We start from the raw sequence: 17,216 nt of genomic DNA, 5'->3' as shown, positions 1-17,216 counted from the left end.
ACGTATCAGGTGATACCAACACTAACATGCTCCCATTCTCACACTTAAAAAAATCAAATTAAGTGTGTCAAAAAATTCTAATTTTTTTCACACACTTAATGGAATTCAACAAGTGATCATGCAATGAGCTCACGGAATAATGGAATCGATACACCGAATTCATGAGTTCACCTCACATAATAATTTAGACACTTCCAGTCTATCTGAGAATATGGAACTTGTTTCCACTTACAAAATGAAGGACATGATAGAGCTATATACACAACGGGCTCTCACAGGTTATAGGCCTCCAAAGAGGAGGAGGCCGTCATTCATACTCTGTAAAGCAGCAACTGGACCGAGGCAAAAGCATACTGCACCACCACCAACCGGATCACGCATCCTCTTCCATCTTCTTATTGGCTAGCTGTGGTCCACCTTCATCCCAGTTCTTTCTGGAGCGCCCCTGCTCTGGCCATGATGTAAGGTTCATCTACGCAATTTACCTACACATACAGAGTAACACAGCAGCAACTAAATTTGCTGGGTTTTTCGACGTCAACTCATTTTAATATGCTCAGCCCTGACTGAGTTGGTGTGACTGCAAGTCTCACGACACTGTCCGTCCATAGCATATAGAGGCAATGTAAAGATTCTTGGCCCATTTCTCCTACAAAAGGACAACCATATGACTATATTAGACCCGTGACTGAGTTGGTGTTTGAGCGAGAAAAATAGCTCTGCAGTAACAGTACGGAATAATAAATCCTGGCTGAAAATACTACCCTGTCCTCAAACATGCAATTGCAAATGCAGATCAAAACAGAACCAGATGACAGCTATTAACTTCTTAGTTAAGAACTTATCATATTACTTATGAAAATGCACTAAAGAACAAATGATATGGTCCTACCTTCACATGGTTGCTTGGGAAAGTGGATGTTCTAAGAGTTTCTTGTGTCTCGTCCGTCAATTTTCTTTTGGGAATGCTCAATATAAAAGCAGCTTGATCACCAGTGGCTGCTGTAGAAGTTATTCTATATCCATTCTCCCATCGCCGGTGAATACCTTCACTAGGATAAAGAAAATCCAATTCTACCACCTGCATTACATATCAGAGGAATGAAGTGGCAATAATATTATTTTGAACAACGGGATTGTATAATTCACATTTAACTAATGGACAATTTTTAATCAATTGCTAATTACCTGTTCAGAATATCCAGAATTCCTTGACATAACTACACCCCAGCGGGTCCCTGCTGTAGTCATTGATGTAACATGAAATCCTTCTTTCCATTTCTTGTTGATCCACTTGAAGGGGAACGATTCACTGACTTTGTAAGACTGTTGAGTGTAAGGGGTTCCTAGAAAGAGTAAATGACCAGTCTCGATTAACCCCACTAATAGCTAATATCAACAACAAGGAACACTTGAACTGGAAAACAGGGCATTCAATATATTGACAAAACAGTCAGCTCTCTACCATTGAATGGAAACACTAGCAAAATTTTAGGAAGCAGATGCAGGACAAATACTTGAATATGGATTGACCTTTCCAAATAAATATAATAAATGATAACCATTTGGCAAAACAATAAATTCAACAAACCTTTTGACATGACCACCAAGGAACTTCCGTTTGTTGCTCCTGCTATGGCACTGATGTAGTAGTTATTTTCCCACTGCTCCATAATCCAGTCCTGGAGTACATCAAATTGGCAACTTAGGAACCCGAAATAAGAAAGCAGAATGCTCAAGAGTCATTAATATACCTTATGAAGGAATATTGGCGAAAGTTCGTAAACTTGGGATGTGAACCCAGTTCCAGCGTCCATAATAAGGGCCCACAGATTTGCTGAAGATGCTACCGAACTAATAAACAATCCATCTTCATTCCCTTTCTCTATGTGTTGATGAAGTCGGGCTTCTGCTACATTGTAATGGTATCTGAGAGGGAGAATAACAAGGACGTTACTGGAAGGGGACACTTTGAAAACCATGGCTTATGACTAGATAAGTAGCTGGAAACAATATAATGTGCTTGACTGCTATTTCTTAGTAGCGCAATTGTGCAAATGTATTATCCACCAAACCTTGACATGAAGATCATAAAAACTCGCAAAAAATCTTGTCTGAAATAAGTACAAGCTTGCCAAGTTGAGTATAATCATGTGCATCACGTGGCTACTCTGAAGTTGGAACTATTTACAAACAAATTTCAGGTTATCCATCACACACAAAATGCTAAAAAGTAGAACAGATTGTGGCAACTGGCGAGTGAAGACTCATAACATGTGCAACCTATAAAGCCATGATATACTGTGTTACCTCTGTTTCATGGGCCTCTTAGCATTATATACTGAAATCCACTGATTTGCTGGGCTTCCCAGTCGAACTTTCTTCCTCGGTTGTTCATCTTCTTCATGACTTCCTCTTCCTCGTTTTTGTCCAGCCTACATATGAAAAGTAACCAAAGGTCAAACTAAACAAGCTCCTTCAATGAGTAATGCATCAACTAAGATTGTAGGACGGGTATGAAATCAGATCTATAAAAACAAACCTTTAGAGCACCATCAATTCTAATAGGCCTCAAATGCTGGGGCTCAATCAATTCATCAAAGAGGGAAATCAGCTTTGGGTAGTTTGGTTCTTCATCAAATTTCATGTTTGTCACGGTTTCCAGAAAAAGTTTAAAAGGAGGTGCGCAGTAACAGCACATCAGATCTGGAGAGATAGACATTTTCTTCTTGCAAACAAGAAAGCTCTTGTTCTCCCCCTGCACATCATTTAGCAGAGGTCAAATACATATGTTCACATTACAGAGAGAGAGAGAGAGAGAGGGAGGGAGAGTCATAATGAATGGGTGTGTATGCCATCCACAATCTTAATTAGTCCCTCCGTTTCAAATAATTGAAGTTTTGGGTTTGTCCTGAGTCAAACTTCATTACGTTTGATGAAGTTTATAGAAAAATATATCAACATCTACAACATCAAATTTGCATCATTAGATTCGTTATATAAATTATATATATATATATATATTAGTGATATTGTACTCCCACCGTCCGGAAATACATGTCAGAGAAATGGATGTATCTAGATGTATTTTAGTTTTGGATACATACATTTTTATCCATTTCTCCGACAAGTATTTTCGGACGGAGGGAGTAGATCTTAGCACATTTTTTCAGACTTGGTCAAACTTAAAAATGTTTGACTTTGGACAATCCTAGAACTTCAATTATTTCGGAACGGAGGGAGTAGGTAATAACAAATTAATTTCGCTTCACCCAACATGCATGTAAGTGGGCAGAATACATAGTCCAGGAGGTACGATCCAAACTCATTTATCCAAAGAAAAAGAAAAAAACCTGATAGCCTTGCCAAGGTAATCTTCCTCTGAGTAGAAATATCAATGTATATGCTAGTGATTCCAGATCATCCCTTCTGCTACCAGTACGGCCCAAATGAGCATGCACACTAGCATATCTTATTGTGCCCCTGTCCAAAAGAAGGTAACAACTGGTCAATCACAAAACTGATTGGAAATAAAAAATGATCGATCCTTAGATAAAAACAAACCTAAAAATATCAGGCCTCTGATCGTAGTCAACATGTTGTCCAGATGATGTTTCCTTCCATCTCGATGCTGGCAGTTCAAATGGTAGGAGTCAGTACTTGCTTATATTAGGTAATAGTATACAGTTAAGGCGGAGAATGCTATGCAGAATCCTTATCTGTTGTGTGTGAAAATTTACTCAACTACTGGCAAAGAATAATGAATTATCTATCACAAGAAATTTGCTATGACATACCTAACCCAAGGTCAATCAAAAAAAGCTTCTTCTCATCAGGTGATCCAGGTTGTCCGAGTAGAAAATTCTCTGGCTTAACGTCTCCATGAACAAACCTGCAAAATATTTCAATAGAAAATATATAAATCTGGAAAGCTGCATCTCAAAGCCAATTCAGTAGGACACTGGTTACCCCTTTGCATGAAGTTTTTCCAGGATAGATATAGCCTCTACAGCGATGCAAGCAACCATACTTGGAGTCATCCTGATCCAAACATTAGTTATCACTCAGCTGTTCTAATTTAAAAACAGATATGACAGGAACACAAATCAAATAAGTGTATCCATCTTACGTTTGCCCTAGAGAATTCCAAACATCCCAAAGGCTAGGGCCTAGTATATCCATTACCTGAAACAGCAATATAATTCAGTTGTGGTAACAATAGAACTTTCTCAAACGAATTAGATGGCATTTATATAACTAACCAGCACATAATAGTCCCCTTGACGGCCTTTGTAGTGAACCCACGGTATACCATAACATCCGTTCAGAGAGCTTAAAAAATGCACACAAAAACATCAGAATTAGTAGGGAAGTAGTTTGGTGGGGCAAATAATAAGATTGGTTCTTCTAAGCGGTGAGCAGCGACGATAAGAAAGCCTTCTTTATATTTCAATAGATTAGAATACTGCCAAATCAATTTTTAAAACTACAAATGACAAGTTAGCAGTGTACTAATAAGCATTCACTCTTTGGTGCCCTGGGTTATATACAAAATTTAGTGCAATTACGTGATGACAAAAGAAAATCTTGGATCCAAAAGATAACTGAGGATCTTATAATACGCAAAAGAGAAAAAATGTTTCATGGTACAGTTATGTATAACTCTCATGATTTCCAATATTCTTTTGTAAGAAGATAGACGCGCTTAGCTTATTATAATGTAATTACCTATAAACCTGCCACTCATATGGAGGGCCATAATTGCACCCCTTACTGTTGCGGTGCTCAAATTTCAAAGCAACCTGCAATGAGAAGACAACGCTCTTACCATCATTATATTCAAATAGCAATTTTGAAGACAAAAGGAAAAGCAGTAAAGATAAACCTCATAAGCATCTGGTCCAGTGCGCTCTGTTCCACCAGACACTCTTCTGCCAACATAAACCTGCCCAAAACCACCCTTGCCCAATTTCCTCTCTACCTTGTATTGTGGAGAATGGCCTACTTGAACCTGTAAATGGTAAAAAGAAAACATATTTTACTGGGTGACTTGCATTTCAAATTTGCCATTACCCATAAGAATTTTTGGTTCATTTAAATTGCGAACTTGTAATACACAAAGAAAACTTCAGACAAGCTTTAGGGTATGTTTGTTTAGCCCAAGTTTGCCCTACCACATACTTGGCTAGCCAGAATTTTCGTCAAACTTTTCCTTGCCCATGACTTGGCCAACATTGGCAAGCAAAATGAACTGGAGTTGTCATAGAGGGAATTTGGAAAGCCCTTGGCAACTCTAGTTCGTTTTGCTTGCCAATGTTGGCATCCAAATGATAAGATTATCTTGTTATAAATGAAACATGGTTCAGGTACAGTGTGATTTCAGAAAAATGTAAATGCCTGCCTGTCTGCCAGAATGCAAGGTATATACATTAGACAGAGATTTTAAAAACAAGGATAAGCTTGAATGTGCATGTCATAATTTATTACTAGATGCAAAAAAAGGTGATACTCAAGTTTTAGAGTGCTCTAGAAGTGGATGATGGATATGGGTTGCCTATCCTTTATATTTACGACATTTGAGGGAGTTTCCAGCTCAGGCCAGCAAGCCTCTGGAACCTTAAGCTTCCCAGAAGAGGTTGCAGCTTCTCGAGCCCCTCAGGCCATTTCCAACGCACAGGCGCTTGTTTGGACGCTAGAGGGATTTTTCCCCACAAAATTATGTTAGCGTCGATCGTGGAGTCTTGAATTCCAACGCTGATCGCAAATTATAAGTGCTACATGGTAACGGTAGCCCCTGCCCCTCCATTAAAATCTGAGCAAGTTAAGGCAAAGCAGATTTTAAAGGATATTGTTAGCGTCGCTGCTAGTGCCCGCCTCTGATTAATTAGCTCATGCAAAAAAAGGTGGTGCGCCCGATGGCTAATTTTGAGTTGGCGCGAGAAGATTTCCCAGCATCAGGTGGGAAACAGGAGAAACTAGCAGGATCTCAATCCTGGCGTCCGCTGTTAGCGCCTGCATTGTAGATGGCCTCAGAAGACAAAGCCGAACTGTATGGAGAAGAGAAGAAAAGGCCCCCTCTGTATGGAAAACCTTAAGCACTTCTCTATATTGATTCAGCTCTTAGCTTTTGATAGATCTCATGAATTTGGATATGAAATATCTCGCTGGATCTGTCCTATTAATGCATCCAACCAAATAAGTTTTGTCCTGTTACAAGCAGTCCACCTAAATTTTTTCCTTTAGTTACATTCGCCCAGTTGGGCCAACGCTTTAAAATAGCAGATTCACTTGCATCTAAACAAAACCTGGGTTATATTAAACTATGCCTGGGTTCAAATTAGTACTGTTTTACTTCAATGCATGTGAACCTACGGTGTTAAAGAAAGAGCAGCTTGCATGATATAAAGCCAATGTTGAAGTTCGAAGCAGCTAGTTGTTGTACTGACATACTAGGTGATAGTTGAGGAAAATGTCACCTCCATGTAAGCATCTTGGGTTATCTACTGAGAAATTCAATCTGATATATCATTCAAAAGAAAACCCAGACAGAACATAATTGCAGGCTGATGAACCTGCCCTGACAGCAGGGCACTTAGTTGCCACAATTAATTACTCCCACCATCCGTTTATTTAGGGCCCAACCCCAAATTTCATTTTCTGGATTTTTTAGGTCTAATTTCCCAAGCACTATTACTGCTCCATCTTTCATGGCGCACATTCCCTCCCATCCCCTCTTCATATGGAATGTGTAATTAATGTTAGCATACAGACTTTAGCAATCCTTGATTTTGATTGGGCATGCAGGGTAGAAAAGGAAGGAGAGGAAAATCTCATGCAAGGCATGCCCAACATGCACCACGGTGTTAGCGCAAAGAATTAACACAGTGGGAGGCAAGCAGCTTAGCGCATTAATCAGATGCTTCGCATGAGGTTTTCATAGTACCCAAAACAAGGCTGCCGAGGGGAATTGAGGGAATCAGTTGGCCAAATTATAATCCCTATATAATTGCTCCAACTTTCTTGCTATACACTGGTATGCAAGACTTGAAAAGTTGGTCCTAAATAAACGGATGGAGGGAGCAGAACATGCGTCCCCGATGGATCCAATTAACTACTACTATTTCCTACTATTCAGGTACCTGATATTAAGGTAGAGAACTCTTCTCACATGAAAAAAGATACCCGTCATTTCTAATGGTGTTCACAACGAAAATAATAACTCATCCGTGATTTTCTCTTCCTCCACATGGATCAGCACGCTTTCGTTGCAATTTAGAAACAGATATAACCAGAGCTAAGAAATGCAAGTATCAATATCAGCATACAATTGGCTGGTTCTCATGGAGCAATAGAAAAATTACAAGTAATGCCAAAATAAGTGCGAGGACAAGGAAAATGTCATTGATTTTTTTCCAATTACATCTTGTTTTACGGTCTTCACTACCTTATAAATGGGAGTGGGCAAGGCACAGTTCGTCCACGCATCCCATCTCCCTTTCCACACCTTACTTTAAAAATCTCTAAGCTAAATAAATGAAACACCGTGAAGCATGACACGGAGCACGGAGGTGTATGCCAGCATAGAGTGTGGCGGGCGTAGGTAAAGTCTGAGGCGGGCAATTATATAATTTTTTAGGTAGCAAAGCAAGTGCATTAGCTAGTTATTCTACATATTTTAGTCCAAAATTCCAACACAAATAGCTCCATATGAATTACCATTACAGACATAACTCTTTTTTTTGGGAACCATTTATAGACATAACTGATAAAGCTGTATTATGATAGGATAGGCCACGTCAAACCACGACAAAGTATAAGATTTGTTGTTATCTTCTAAACCCTGACACCACAAGGAGAGCAGCAAATCAAAACACACAAAATAGTATGAGCCATAGTGCATTCGAACAAATACCTTCTCTGGGACTGGAGATGCATCATCTTCACCACCACCAATCTTGTCAGGACTCACGCCATCCATCTTGACAGCCTTATCAGCAAATTCCTCAATGCGCTGTGGACCACCCACAGCACCTCCACCAACACCAGCTCCAGGAAGAACCTCAAAAGGCTGGTCTGGATCCAAGTCAATCACAGGAACACCTCTCCCTCTTCCTCCTGCCCTTCCCCTTCCTCGCCCTCCACCTCTCCCACCCCTTCCTCTGCCACGCCTTCCTGCCACCGTAGGCGCTGCCACTGGCAAGTTCTCTGCTGGGTCCTGTACGTCGAGATCCTCAACCTTCCTCGACTTCAACCGGGATTGTCGGACTCCACTACGCAACTCTGGCATCCTTTCTCCCCATGCACTTCCTACCACATACTAATCTGCCACACGAAATCAACAAGAGCATGGGTTAGCACAAACATACTACATTCTACCAGCGAGCAATCAAACATAAATTACTGCTCAAAACATGAAATCCCACATCCAGGATAAAAAATATATTTATCTAGCCCGCAGAAAAGCAGTTCTCCTTTCTACTACTCCATAACCATCCAGAACACCTGCACAAGGTCACGGCCCTTGTTCTTCTACGGCCACAAATCTAGGATTCGGCAACTGAGGTTCCCCAAACAGTCCTCATCCCCAAATCCTATCCCGATCTCCTCGACACAGATTTCTCTCACCAGAACCGATCAAAACCTGGACCCAACACCCACACACGCGTCGCCGCGTCATCGGGACGAACCCGATCGTCCCCGAAAACCCGTAGCCCAAGCCAGCCGCCGCCACAGGAACACGCGCAGTAACCCAAATTTGCGCCAACGAGACGGGGAGATCGGCGGGCGCCGGAACGACCGCCTCGCGATCGGACGCGACGGGCCGGAAGATCGGTCTACCAGGAGGCGATCGCCCGCGCCCGCAGCCGCCGCCGCCGACCCGGGAGGCAATCGGCGACGCGCGCGGCACCCGGCGATCGGGGCGAGGGGGAGAAGGCGGGGACGGGAAGGTACGGAGTGCGGGACCCGGCGCTCACCTTGGGGGTGGAGACCGTGCGGCGGCGGCGGCGGCGAAGAGGAGGAGGCGGCGGGGAGGGGGGGGGGGGGGGGGGGGGGGGAAGTTTGGTGTTTGGTGCCCCGCAGAGGCGCACACACATACACGCACGCCGCTGTGGCTGTCTGGACTGGAAGGGAGAGGAGGAGGCTTTGGCTTTTTGAAGCCTTCGCGTTTTGCGTGTTTTTTTTTCTCGTTCCAAATGTGTTCCCTCTGTCAGTCAGTCGCTTGGGTGGGAGGCAGAGGCCGAGTGCCCACGCATGCGTGCTCCGGCTGGATTTAAGGGACAGGATTAGCCTCGGGGAGTCATGGATAACGTGGTTTGCGCGGTGGGCCCGGAAGGTGTCTACTACAGTACTATGGTTTTGAGCTTCATCAGCGAGATTTTTCGCTTCTGAGCTCGAAGTGTCGTGGAACGTGTTGCTGCCGCCTATGGTTTTGAAGAGGAGTTTGTTCAATGTTTGGGAGCGAAATGGTACTCCTTTGTTTGCTCTTTCTTTTTTCTCGCACATAAACGATTTTTTTTTGGTTAACCTTGTTCAGGCCATATCTGGTTTGTTTTAGCCAAAATATTTAATTTTTTACTAGCAAAAGGGCTCATGCGTTGCAACGAAAGAAAAAACATAACATTTAATTTGATTTATGACCCAAAATCAATTATTTCATCCCTTATCATTCAACTTCTAACCATGATTCCAGGTATACAGTTGTAATCTTAGGTTTTCAATATTAAACAAATTCCAACCATGACAAATGTGCACAGTGTTAGTTGCGGAAAAAACAAGATTACAACTATATTTAAATTCCGTATATTTCTCTGATCCCAGAGAACTATGTTGGTCTAAATCCCTTCTCTATCTTTATTTTGTTCAAGTTTGTGTTTAATTAAAAAAGAAAAAAAAAGGAGAGAGGGAGTCCAACCAGCCCAACACCATCCGACCCAGCCTAAACTTTCCACGCCAGTCGACCCACCTACCTCCGTTAACCCTAGAGCGAGTGAGAGACCGATTCCCACATCTTGGTCCGGTGCCCACATGTCTCCCTCGCCCCCGAGCGCCTCCTCCATCCCCCATGCTCATCACCGAGTCCGCCCCCCGAGGAGTTCCCCATCCCCGTCGGCCTCGCTGCGTCCCTCTCCTCGTTCCTTTTTCCCCTCTAGTTCCTTCTCCTTCCCATAACATCTCTCTCTCTCTCTCTCTCTCTCTCTTCTCGTTTGCTACTGAGCGCAGGACGTCGTTGCCCCGGCATTATCCTACGAAGGCAATGAGAAAGCCCATTAGCAGATGGCCCAGGCGGCGTGGAGGACACAGAAATACAGATGGTTTTACAAAACGTTTTTTCCACTTATTTATTGGACTGTGGATTAATTACTAAAAAACATAGGGGGGCCTTTTACAAAGACACCGCGGCGGTGAGCAGGCAGAAACAATAGCTGCTTTATTATTATTAGGGAGAGATGTATATAAGTTGGATGCAAACACTTGTTAGGGCATGCCCGGCTCGAGGCACTAGTATAGTGCGTTAGGGTTGATTTTCTGGTCGATGGGCGGTTGGGCCATTGAATCGTGCAGTTAGGGATGGCGCAAAAGGAAATATGTCGAGCACTTGGGCTTTTTTGTTCGCATGAGATAAGACGTTATGTGCAACGGTCGATTGGTTTTGTTAGCACATGTGATTAGCGTCTGCTGTTGTAATAGAGGGTGCTCTGATGTTTTCCTACTATTATGATGTTTATTATTTTTTCCTAAGCGTTTAGCATTGAACATATCATTAATTTGCAAGTTATGTCGTTTTGCACAAAACTTTGAAATGTGACATGAGATTTGGCTTAACCTTGCAAGCGATTTTAGCTGCACTAAGGCATTTAGATATTTAAATCATCAGGAAGACCAAGTCATTGCGCAACACCAAGAACAAGTCCATGATTAAGATCAAACACAAGAGCAAACAAAACGATCAAGCTCAAGATGGAGCAAGTACATCAAGTGTTTAATCATAAGCTCCAACAGTGGATAAATGAGATGAGATGAAGAACAAAATGATGATGAATATCTTCAAGTTTCCACATTCCTCCATGCCTTTAGCGGCTGCCCGAGTTCAAGTTGACAAATTAGTGAATTGGGAGGGGGGCTCTTTTGTGTAGAAAAAATAAAAAGCAGGGCAATCTTTCAAACTTGCATCTGAAATGTGAAATATTTATACAAAGAGGGAGAGATGAAGACAATGTAGTAGGTTGGTTATCTAATTGGTTAGTCAAACATGAGGTGGTTCATAGATCTTTGGGCTTTGATCACCGAGGAATAGGATTTTCAATGCGGGATATAAAAACATATCTCTCGCTAGCACCCGTGCTAAGTACTCTGTCTCCTAAGTGAATTGTCACAAGGGGTAGTCACTTGTAAACAATCGGCTAACTTTTGTGCACGCTTCTTGTTTATTTTTAGTTTTGAACCACTTATTGTCCATAAAGCTTTGATGGGATCGGATTGAGTTGTTGCCATGTAAGAAGAGTAGAAGCACTTCACCCACAACAAACTACGGTCTCTTGTGAAGAGGCCAACTAGAGAGGGTCATAGCATCACATGAATCAAATGAGACTTCAAGAACAAGCAAGATGAGCATGGGGTGGTCATTATCCCAAGTTTTTTAACACACTACAAGCACATATGCTCACATAAACACACATACACTCACCCTCTATGAACACACACACACACGCATGCCCTACATGTTGAGATTGATGAAGTCACCACAGTGCCTTCGTAGTCGACCGGAATGTCTCCTCCCACTGAATAAACATCGTCGGTAAGTCTGAAATAAATCCAGGAAAATGAGAGCACGAGTGTCAAGTCTAGAACTTGAACCCTGGTGGGTTGGTTCCACCACAAGGAACCTAACCATCTAAGCTATGACCAGTTCACAGGTTTCTCGCAAGTTTAAGGCTTGGATTTTGATGAAACATTTGCCCCTGTTGCCCATCTTGAATCCATTCGTATGATGTTTGCATATGTCGCATTCAATGGATTCACTTTATATCAAATGGATGTGAAAAGTTTATTCTTAATGGTCCTATATATGATGAAGTATATGTTGCACAACTACCCAGTTTCAAAGGTCCTCGCCACAAGGGCCACGTCTATAAAATACACAAGGCATTGTACCGTCTCAAGCAAGCTCCATGTGCTTGGTATGATCATCTTAAAGAGTTCATAGTTGAGGAAGGATTGGTGATGGGGTAATTGGTATGTCTTTAACATAGCTATGATTTTGTATATTCCACACCATTATAGTATCATTTATACATTCTTTGGGCACATTTTTTTTATCATTGCACATTTGCACTAGCCTATTAATTAAGTGTGTAGTGTGATTTCCTTTTTTACGGTGTTTTTGAATTACAGAGAAAATTGGTATGTAACCCTAGGAAAAAATCCAGAAAAATATGATGATAGGTTTTGCACCAAGGAGCGCCTAGGGGCTCTCCGTGCCCCCTGTAGGTGCCCTACTTAGAAGGGGCACCTAGGCCAGGTGTGTGGGCAATCTAGGAACCTTCTTGAGCCCTCCTTTGGTCGCAAACTTGCCCCCAAAGCCGCCCTATATTTTTCAGTTTTTTTCCAAAGTTAAGGATCTTCGTGAATTAAAAATATGGTGAAGGGAGGCAGATTTCAAATATAGAAAACAACCCCTGTGACGGAGTGAATTCCCGTCCGATCCCTCGGTAGGGTTCATGACGAAATCGGAGGTACGGGAACGGAGTATGCACACACAATTTACCCAAGTTCGGGCCTCCAAAGAGTAATACCCTGCGTCCCGCTTTGTCTTGGTATTCATGGTGAGGGGATACCTCGTGCAGAGGATTACAATGGTGTTTGAGATGTCTACCGAGAGTTGAGTTCCAGATTGGATCGCTAATAAGGTCCTAGACATCTCTTTATATAGATAGGAGAGGCCTAAGGTTTACAAATGGGAGATCAGATTAATCCGGCCACCACCCTCTTTCTTGGGGAACACGTTCACCTCCTTTTCCTTCCTAGGGTTCTGTGGTTCCCTTTAGGCCTGGTGGGCCCTAGTCAAGGACGAGACCGGGCTCCTTTACGTTAGGCACCTCAGGTCCATCACCCCGTTAGTAGCCCCGAGCGGGGCAAAGGTCGCAGCGAGGGTCGCGAGACCTCCGGCAGGCTCATGTATCTGACCTCCTAGGTCGTTGTATATCAGGATCCTCTTTCCTCTCGCCAGTAGTCTTCCTAGCACCAGGGCCAAAACTCCATGGGCCGGCCCACCAGCCGCGCGAGCACCGTGTCAGGTACGGTTCGTATAGAGATCCATTTTAAATATGTCGGTTGGATGGTGATGACCCACAAGTATAGGGGATCAATCATAGTCCTTTCGATAAGTAAGAGTGTCAAACCCAACGAGGAGCAGAAGGAAATGAGAAGTGGTTTTCAGAAAGATAATTTATGCAAGCATTGAAATTGTCGGTAGCAAGTAGTTTGATAACAAGATAATTTGTAACGGACAAGTAACGATAATGGTAACGATAAATAAAGTGCAGCAAGGTAGCCCAATCCTTTTGTGGCAAAGGACATGCCAAAACAATTTCTTATAATAAGCAAAGCGTTCTTGAGGGCACACGGGAATTTCATCTAGTCACTTTCATCATGTTGGTTTGATTCGCGTTCGTTACTTTGATAATTTGATATGTGGGTGGACCGGTGCTTGGGTGCTATTCTTACTTGAACAAGCCTCCCACTTATGATTAACCCCCTTGCAAGCATCCACAACTACGAGAAAATTATTAAGATAAAATTAACCATAGCATTAAACATATGGATCCAAATCGGTCCCTTATGAAGTAGCGCATAAACTAGGGTTTAAGCTTCTGTCACTCTAGCAATCCATCATCTAATAACTACTCCACAATGCATTCCCTTAGACCCAAAGATGGTGAAGTGCCATGTAGTCGACGTTCACATGACACCACTAAGGGAATCATGATACGTCTCCAATGTATCTATATTTTTTTATTATTCCATGCTATTATATTATCTGTTTTGGATGTTTTATACTAACTTGTTAACCTAGTGCCCAGCGCCAGTTTCTGTTTTTCCTTGTTTTTGGCTTAAATAGAAAATCAATATCAAACGGAGTCCAAACGGAATAAAACTTTACGATGATTTTTCTTGGACCAGAAGAAACCTAGGAAGCTTCGGGAGGAGGCCAGAAGACCTACGCAGAGGCCACAAGCCCAGGGGCGCGCCCCTAGGCTTGTGGGCCCCTGGGAGACCTTACAACCCTAACTCCACCACTATAAATTCTCAAATATTCCCCCTACGTCAGAGGGCACACCAAAAATACTTTTTTGCCACCGCAAGCTTCTGTTCTCTTGAGATCCCATCTTGGGTCCTTTCCCGGCACTCCGTCGGAGGGGGATTCGATCACGGAGGGCCTCTACACCAACCTTCCCACCCTTCAGATGATGCGTGAGTAGTTTACCATGGACCTAAGGATCCATAGCTAGATGGCTTATTCTCTCTCTTTGATCTTCAATATAATGTTCTCCTCGATGTTCTTGGAGATCTATTCGATGTAACCTTCTTTTGCGGTGCGTTTGTTGAGATCAGAAGAATTATGGATTTATGATCAGATTATCTATGAGTATTATTTGAGTCTTCTCTGAACTCTTTTATGCATGATTGAGATACCTTAGTATTTCTCTCCGATCTATTGATTTGGTTTGGCCTACTAGATTGGTTTTCCTTGCAATGGGAGAGGTGCTTTGTGATGGGTTCAATCTTGCGGTGTCCTCACCCAGTGACAATAGGGGTAGCGAGGCACGTATTGTATTGTTGCCATTAAGGATAAAAAGATGGGGTTTATATCATCTTGCTTGAGTTTATCCCTCTACATCATGTCTTCTTGATTAAGGTGTTACTTTGTTCTTATGAACTTAATACTCTAGATGCAGACAAGAGTCGGTTGGTGTGCGGAGTAATAGTAGTAGATGCAGAATCGTTTCGGTCTACTTTTCATGGATGTGATGCCTATATTCATGATCATTGCCTTAGATATCGTCATAACTTTGTAGTTTTCTATCAATTGCTCAATAGTAATTTGTTTACCCACTGTATGTTTTCTTCAAGAGAGAAGCCTCTAGTGAAACCTATGGCCCCGGGTCTATTTTCCTTCATATATTTTCAGATCTATAAAACTAAAAACCAAAAAATACCTTGCTGCAATTTATTTGTGTTCACTTTATTTTGCTTTTTTACTTATCTTTTAAATCTATCTCTATTAGATATCACTCTTGCAAGTGACCATGAAGGGATTGACAACCCCTTTTCGCGTTGTGTGCAAGTGTTTGTTAGTTTGTGCAGGTGCATATATTGGGGGCTTGCTTGTGCCTCCTACTGGATTGATACCTTGGTTCTTAACTGAGGGAAATACTTATCTCTACTTTGCTGCATCATCCTTTCCTCTTCAAGGGAAAAATCAACGCAAGCTCAAGAAGTAGCAGGAAGAATTTATGGCGCCATTGTTGGGGAGGTTCTACATCAAGCCTACCAAGTACCTATCATAAACTTTCATCTCTTGCACCTACATTATTTGCCATCTGCCTCTCTTTTCCTCCCCCACTTCTAAAATGTTTTCAGAAAATCACAAAAATATTTGCCTTTCTATTCGCCTTCTTTCCCTTCGTCTTTTCGTTTGCTTTTTGTTTGCTTGTGTGCTAAATTGCTTGCTTTGTCATGATGTCTCAAGAAAGTACCAAGTTGTGTGACTTTTCCAACACTAATAATAATGATTTTATTAGTACTCCGATTGCTCCCGCCACTAGTGCGGAACCTTATGAAATTAATGCCGCTTTGTTCAATCTTGTTATGAAAGAACAATTTTCTGGTAGTCCTAATGAAGATGTCGCATCCCATCTAAATACTTCCGTTGAGCTATGTGATATGAAAAAGAAAAAAATATGTGGATAATTATATTGTTAAATTTGAAGCTATTTTCGTTCTCAGTACGAGATCGTGCTAAAACTTGGTTTTCATCTTTGCCTAAAAATAGTACTGATTCATAGAATAAGTGTAAAGATGCTTTTATTTCCATGTATTTTCCTCCCGCTAAGATCATCTCCCTCAGGAAAGATATAATGAATTTTAAGCAACTTGATCATGAACATGTTGCACAATCGTGGTACAGGATGAAATTGATGATAAGAAATTGCCCTACTCATGGTTTAAGTTTATGGATGATCATACAAAATTTTTATGCTAGATTGAATTTTGCATCTAGAAATCTTTTAGAATCCGCCGCGGGAGGTACTTTTATGGAAATCACATTAGGAGAAGCTACTAAACTCCTAGATAATATTATGGCAAATTACTCTCAATGACATACCGAAAGATCTTTTACTAGTAAAAAAGTGCATGTGATTGAAGAAATTAATACTTTGAGTGGAAAGATGGATGAACTTATGAAATTGATTACTAGTAAGAGTGCTCCTATTGATCCTAGGTCGGTAGCAATAATTTTGGATGTGAATTTATGGATGTGAATTTTGTTGGTAGGAATAATTTTGGTAATAACGCATATAGAGGTAATTTCAACCCTAGGTCGTTTCCTAGTAATTCCTCTAATAATTATGGTAATTCCTACAACAATTTTTATGGAAATTATAATAAAATACCTACTGATCTTGAGAATAATATTAAATATTTCCCTATCAAAAGATTTTCAATGCTATGGTAGAAGAAAAATTGCTTAAGATCGATGATTTGGCTAGGAAATGATACGTCTCCAACGTATCTTTAATTTTTGATTGTTCCATGCTATTATATTATCCATATTGGATGTTTTATATGCATTTATATGTTATTTTATATTATTTTTGGGACTAACCTATTAACCTAGAGCCCAGTGCTAGTTTCTATTTTTTTTCCTTGTTTTTGAGTTTTACAGAAAAAGAATACCAAATGGAGTCCAAACGAGCTGAAACTTTACGACGACTTTTTATGGACCAAAAGAAGCCCACGGAGTATCGGAGATGGACCAGAGGAGCCACGAGGCATCCACAAGGGTGGAGGCCCCCCTAGGGCACGCCCCTGCCTTGTCGTCGCCTCATGGACCCCCTGACTTGTTCCCGACGCCAAAAATTCCTATAAATATAGAAACCCCTAGAAATAAACCTAGATCGGGAGTTCCACCGCCGCAAGCCTCTATAGCCACG

The 17,216-nt window shown here is 41.7% G+C and overlaps 1 protein-coding gene across 2 annotated transcripts; it reads right to left on the bottom strand.

Moving 5' to 3' along the window:
• Nucleotides 1-124: 124 nt before the first annotated feature.
• On the bottom strand, nt 125-9,092 carry LOC125545003 (casein kinase 1-like protein HD16). 2 transcript variants are annotated; one of them, XM_048708826.2, is made up of 17 exons: nt 8,976-9,092; nt 7,913-8,322; nt 4,886-5,011; nt 4,729-4,802; nt 4,263-4,332; nt 4,130-4,185; nt 3,970-4,041; nt 3,798-3,892; nt 3,565-3,631; nt 3,354-3,483; nt 2,543-2,758; nt 2,311-2,435; nt 1,755-1,929; nt 1,592-1,682; nt 1,189-1,346; nt 893-1,081; nt 125-649 (listed from the first exon to the last, which is right to left on the bottom strand). In XM_048708826.2, the coding sequence occupies exons 2-17, from the start codon at nt 8,285-8,287 to the stop codon at nt 590-592; spliced, it is 2,079 nt and encodes a 692-aa protein (XP_048564783.1). In that variant the 5' UTR covers nt 8,288-8,322; nt 8,976-9,092; the 3' UTR covers nt 125-589. The 2 variants fall into 2 exon arrangements, with proteins under 2 accessions (XP_048564783.1, XP_087403775.1); XM_087547649.1 differs by having other exon boundaries at nt 125-485.
• Between the last annotated feature and the right edge of the window lie 8,124 nt (nt 9,093-17,216).

Source organism: Triticum urartu, chromosome 3A (assembly GCF_056163025.1).
Source record: "Triticum urartu cultivar PI428250 chromosome 3A, HENAU_Tu73, whole genome shotgun sequence".
Lineage (NCBI taxonomy): Eukaryota > Viridiplantae > Streptophyta > Magnoliopsida > Poales > Poaceae > Triticum > Triticum urartu.
The sequence above is the reverse complement of the archived record's forward strand: the minus strand, read 5'-3'. Positions and strand labels throughout refer to the sequence as shown.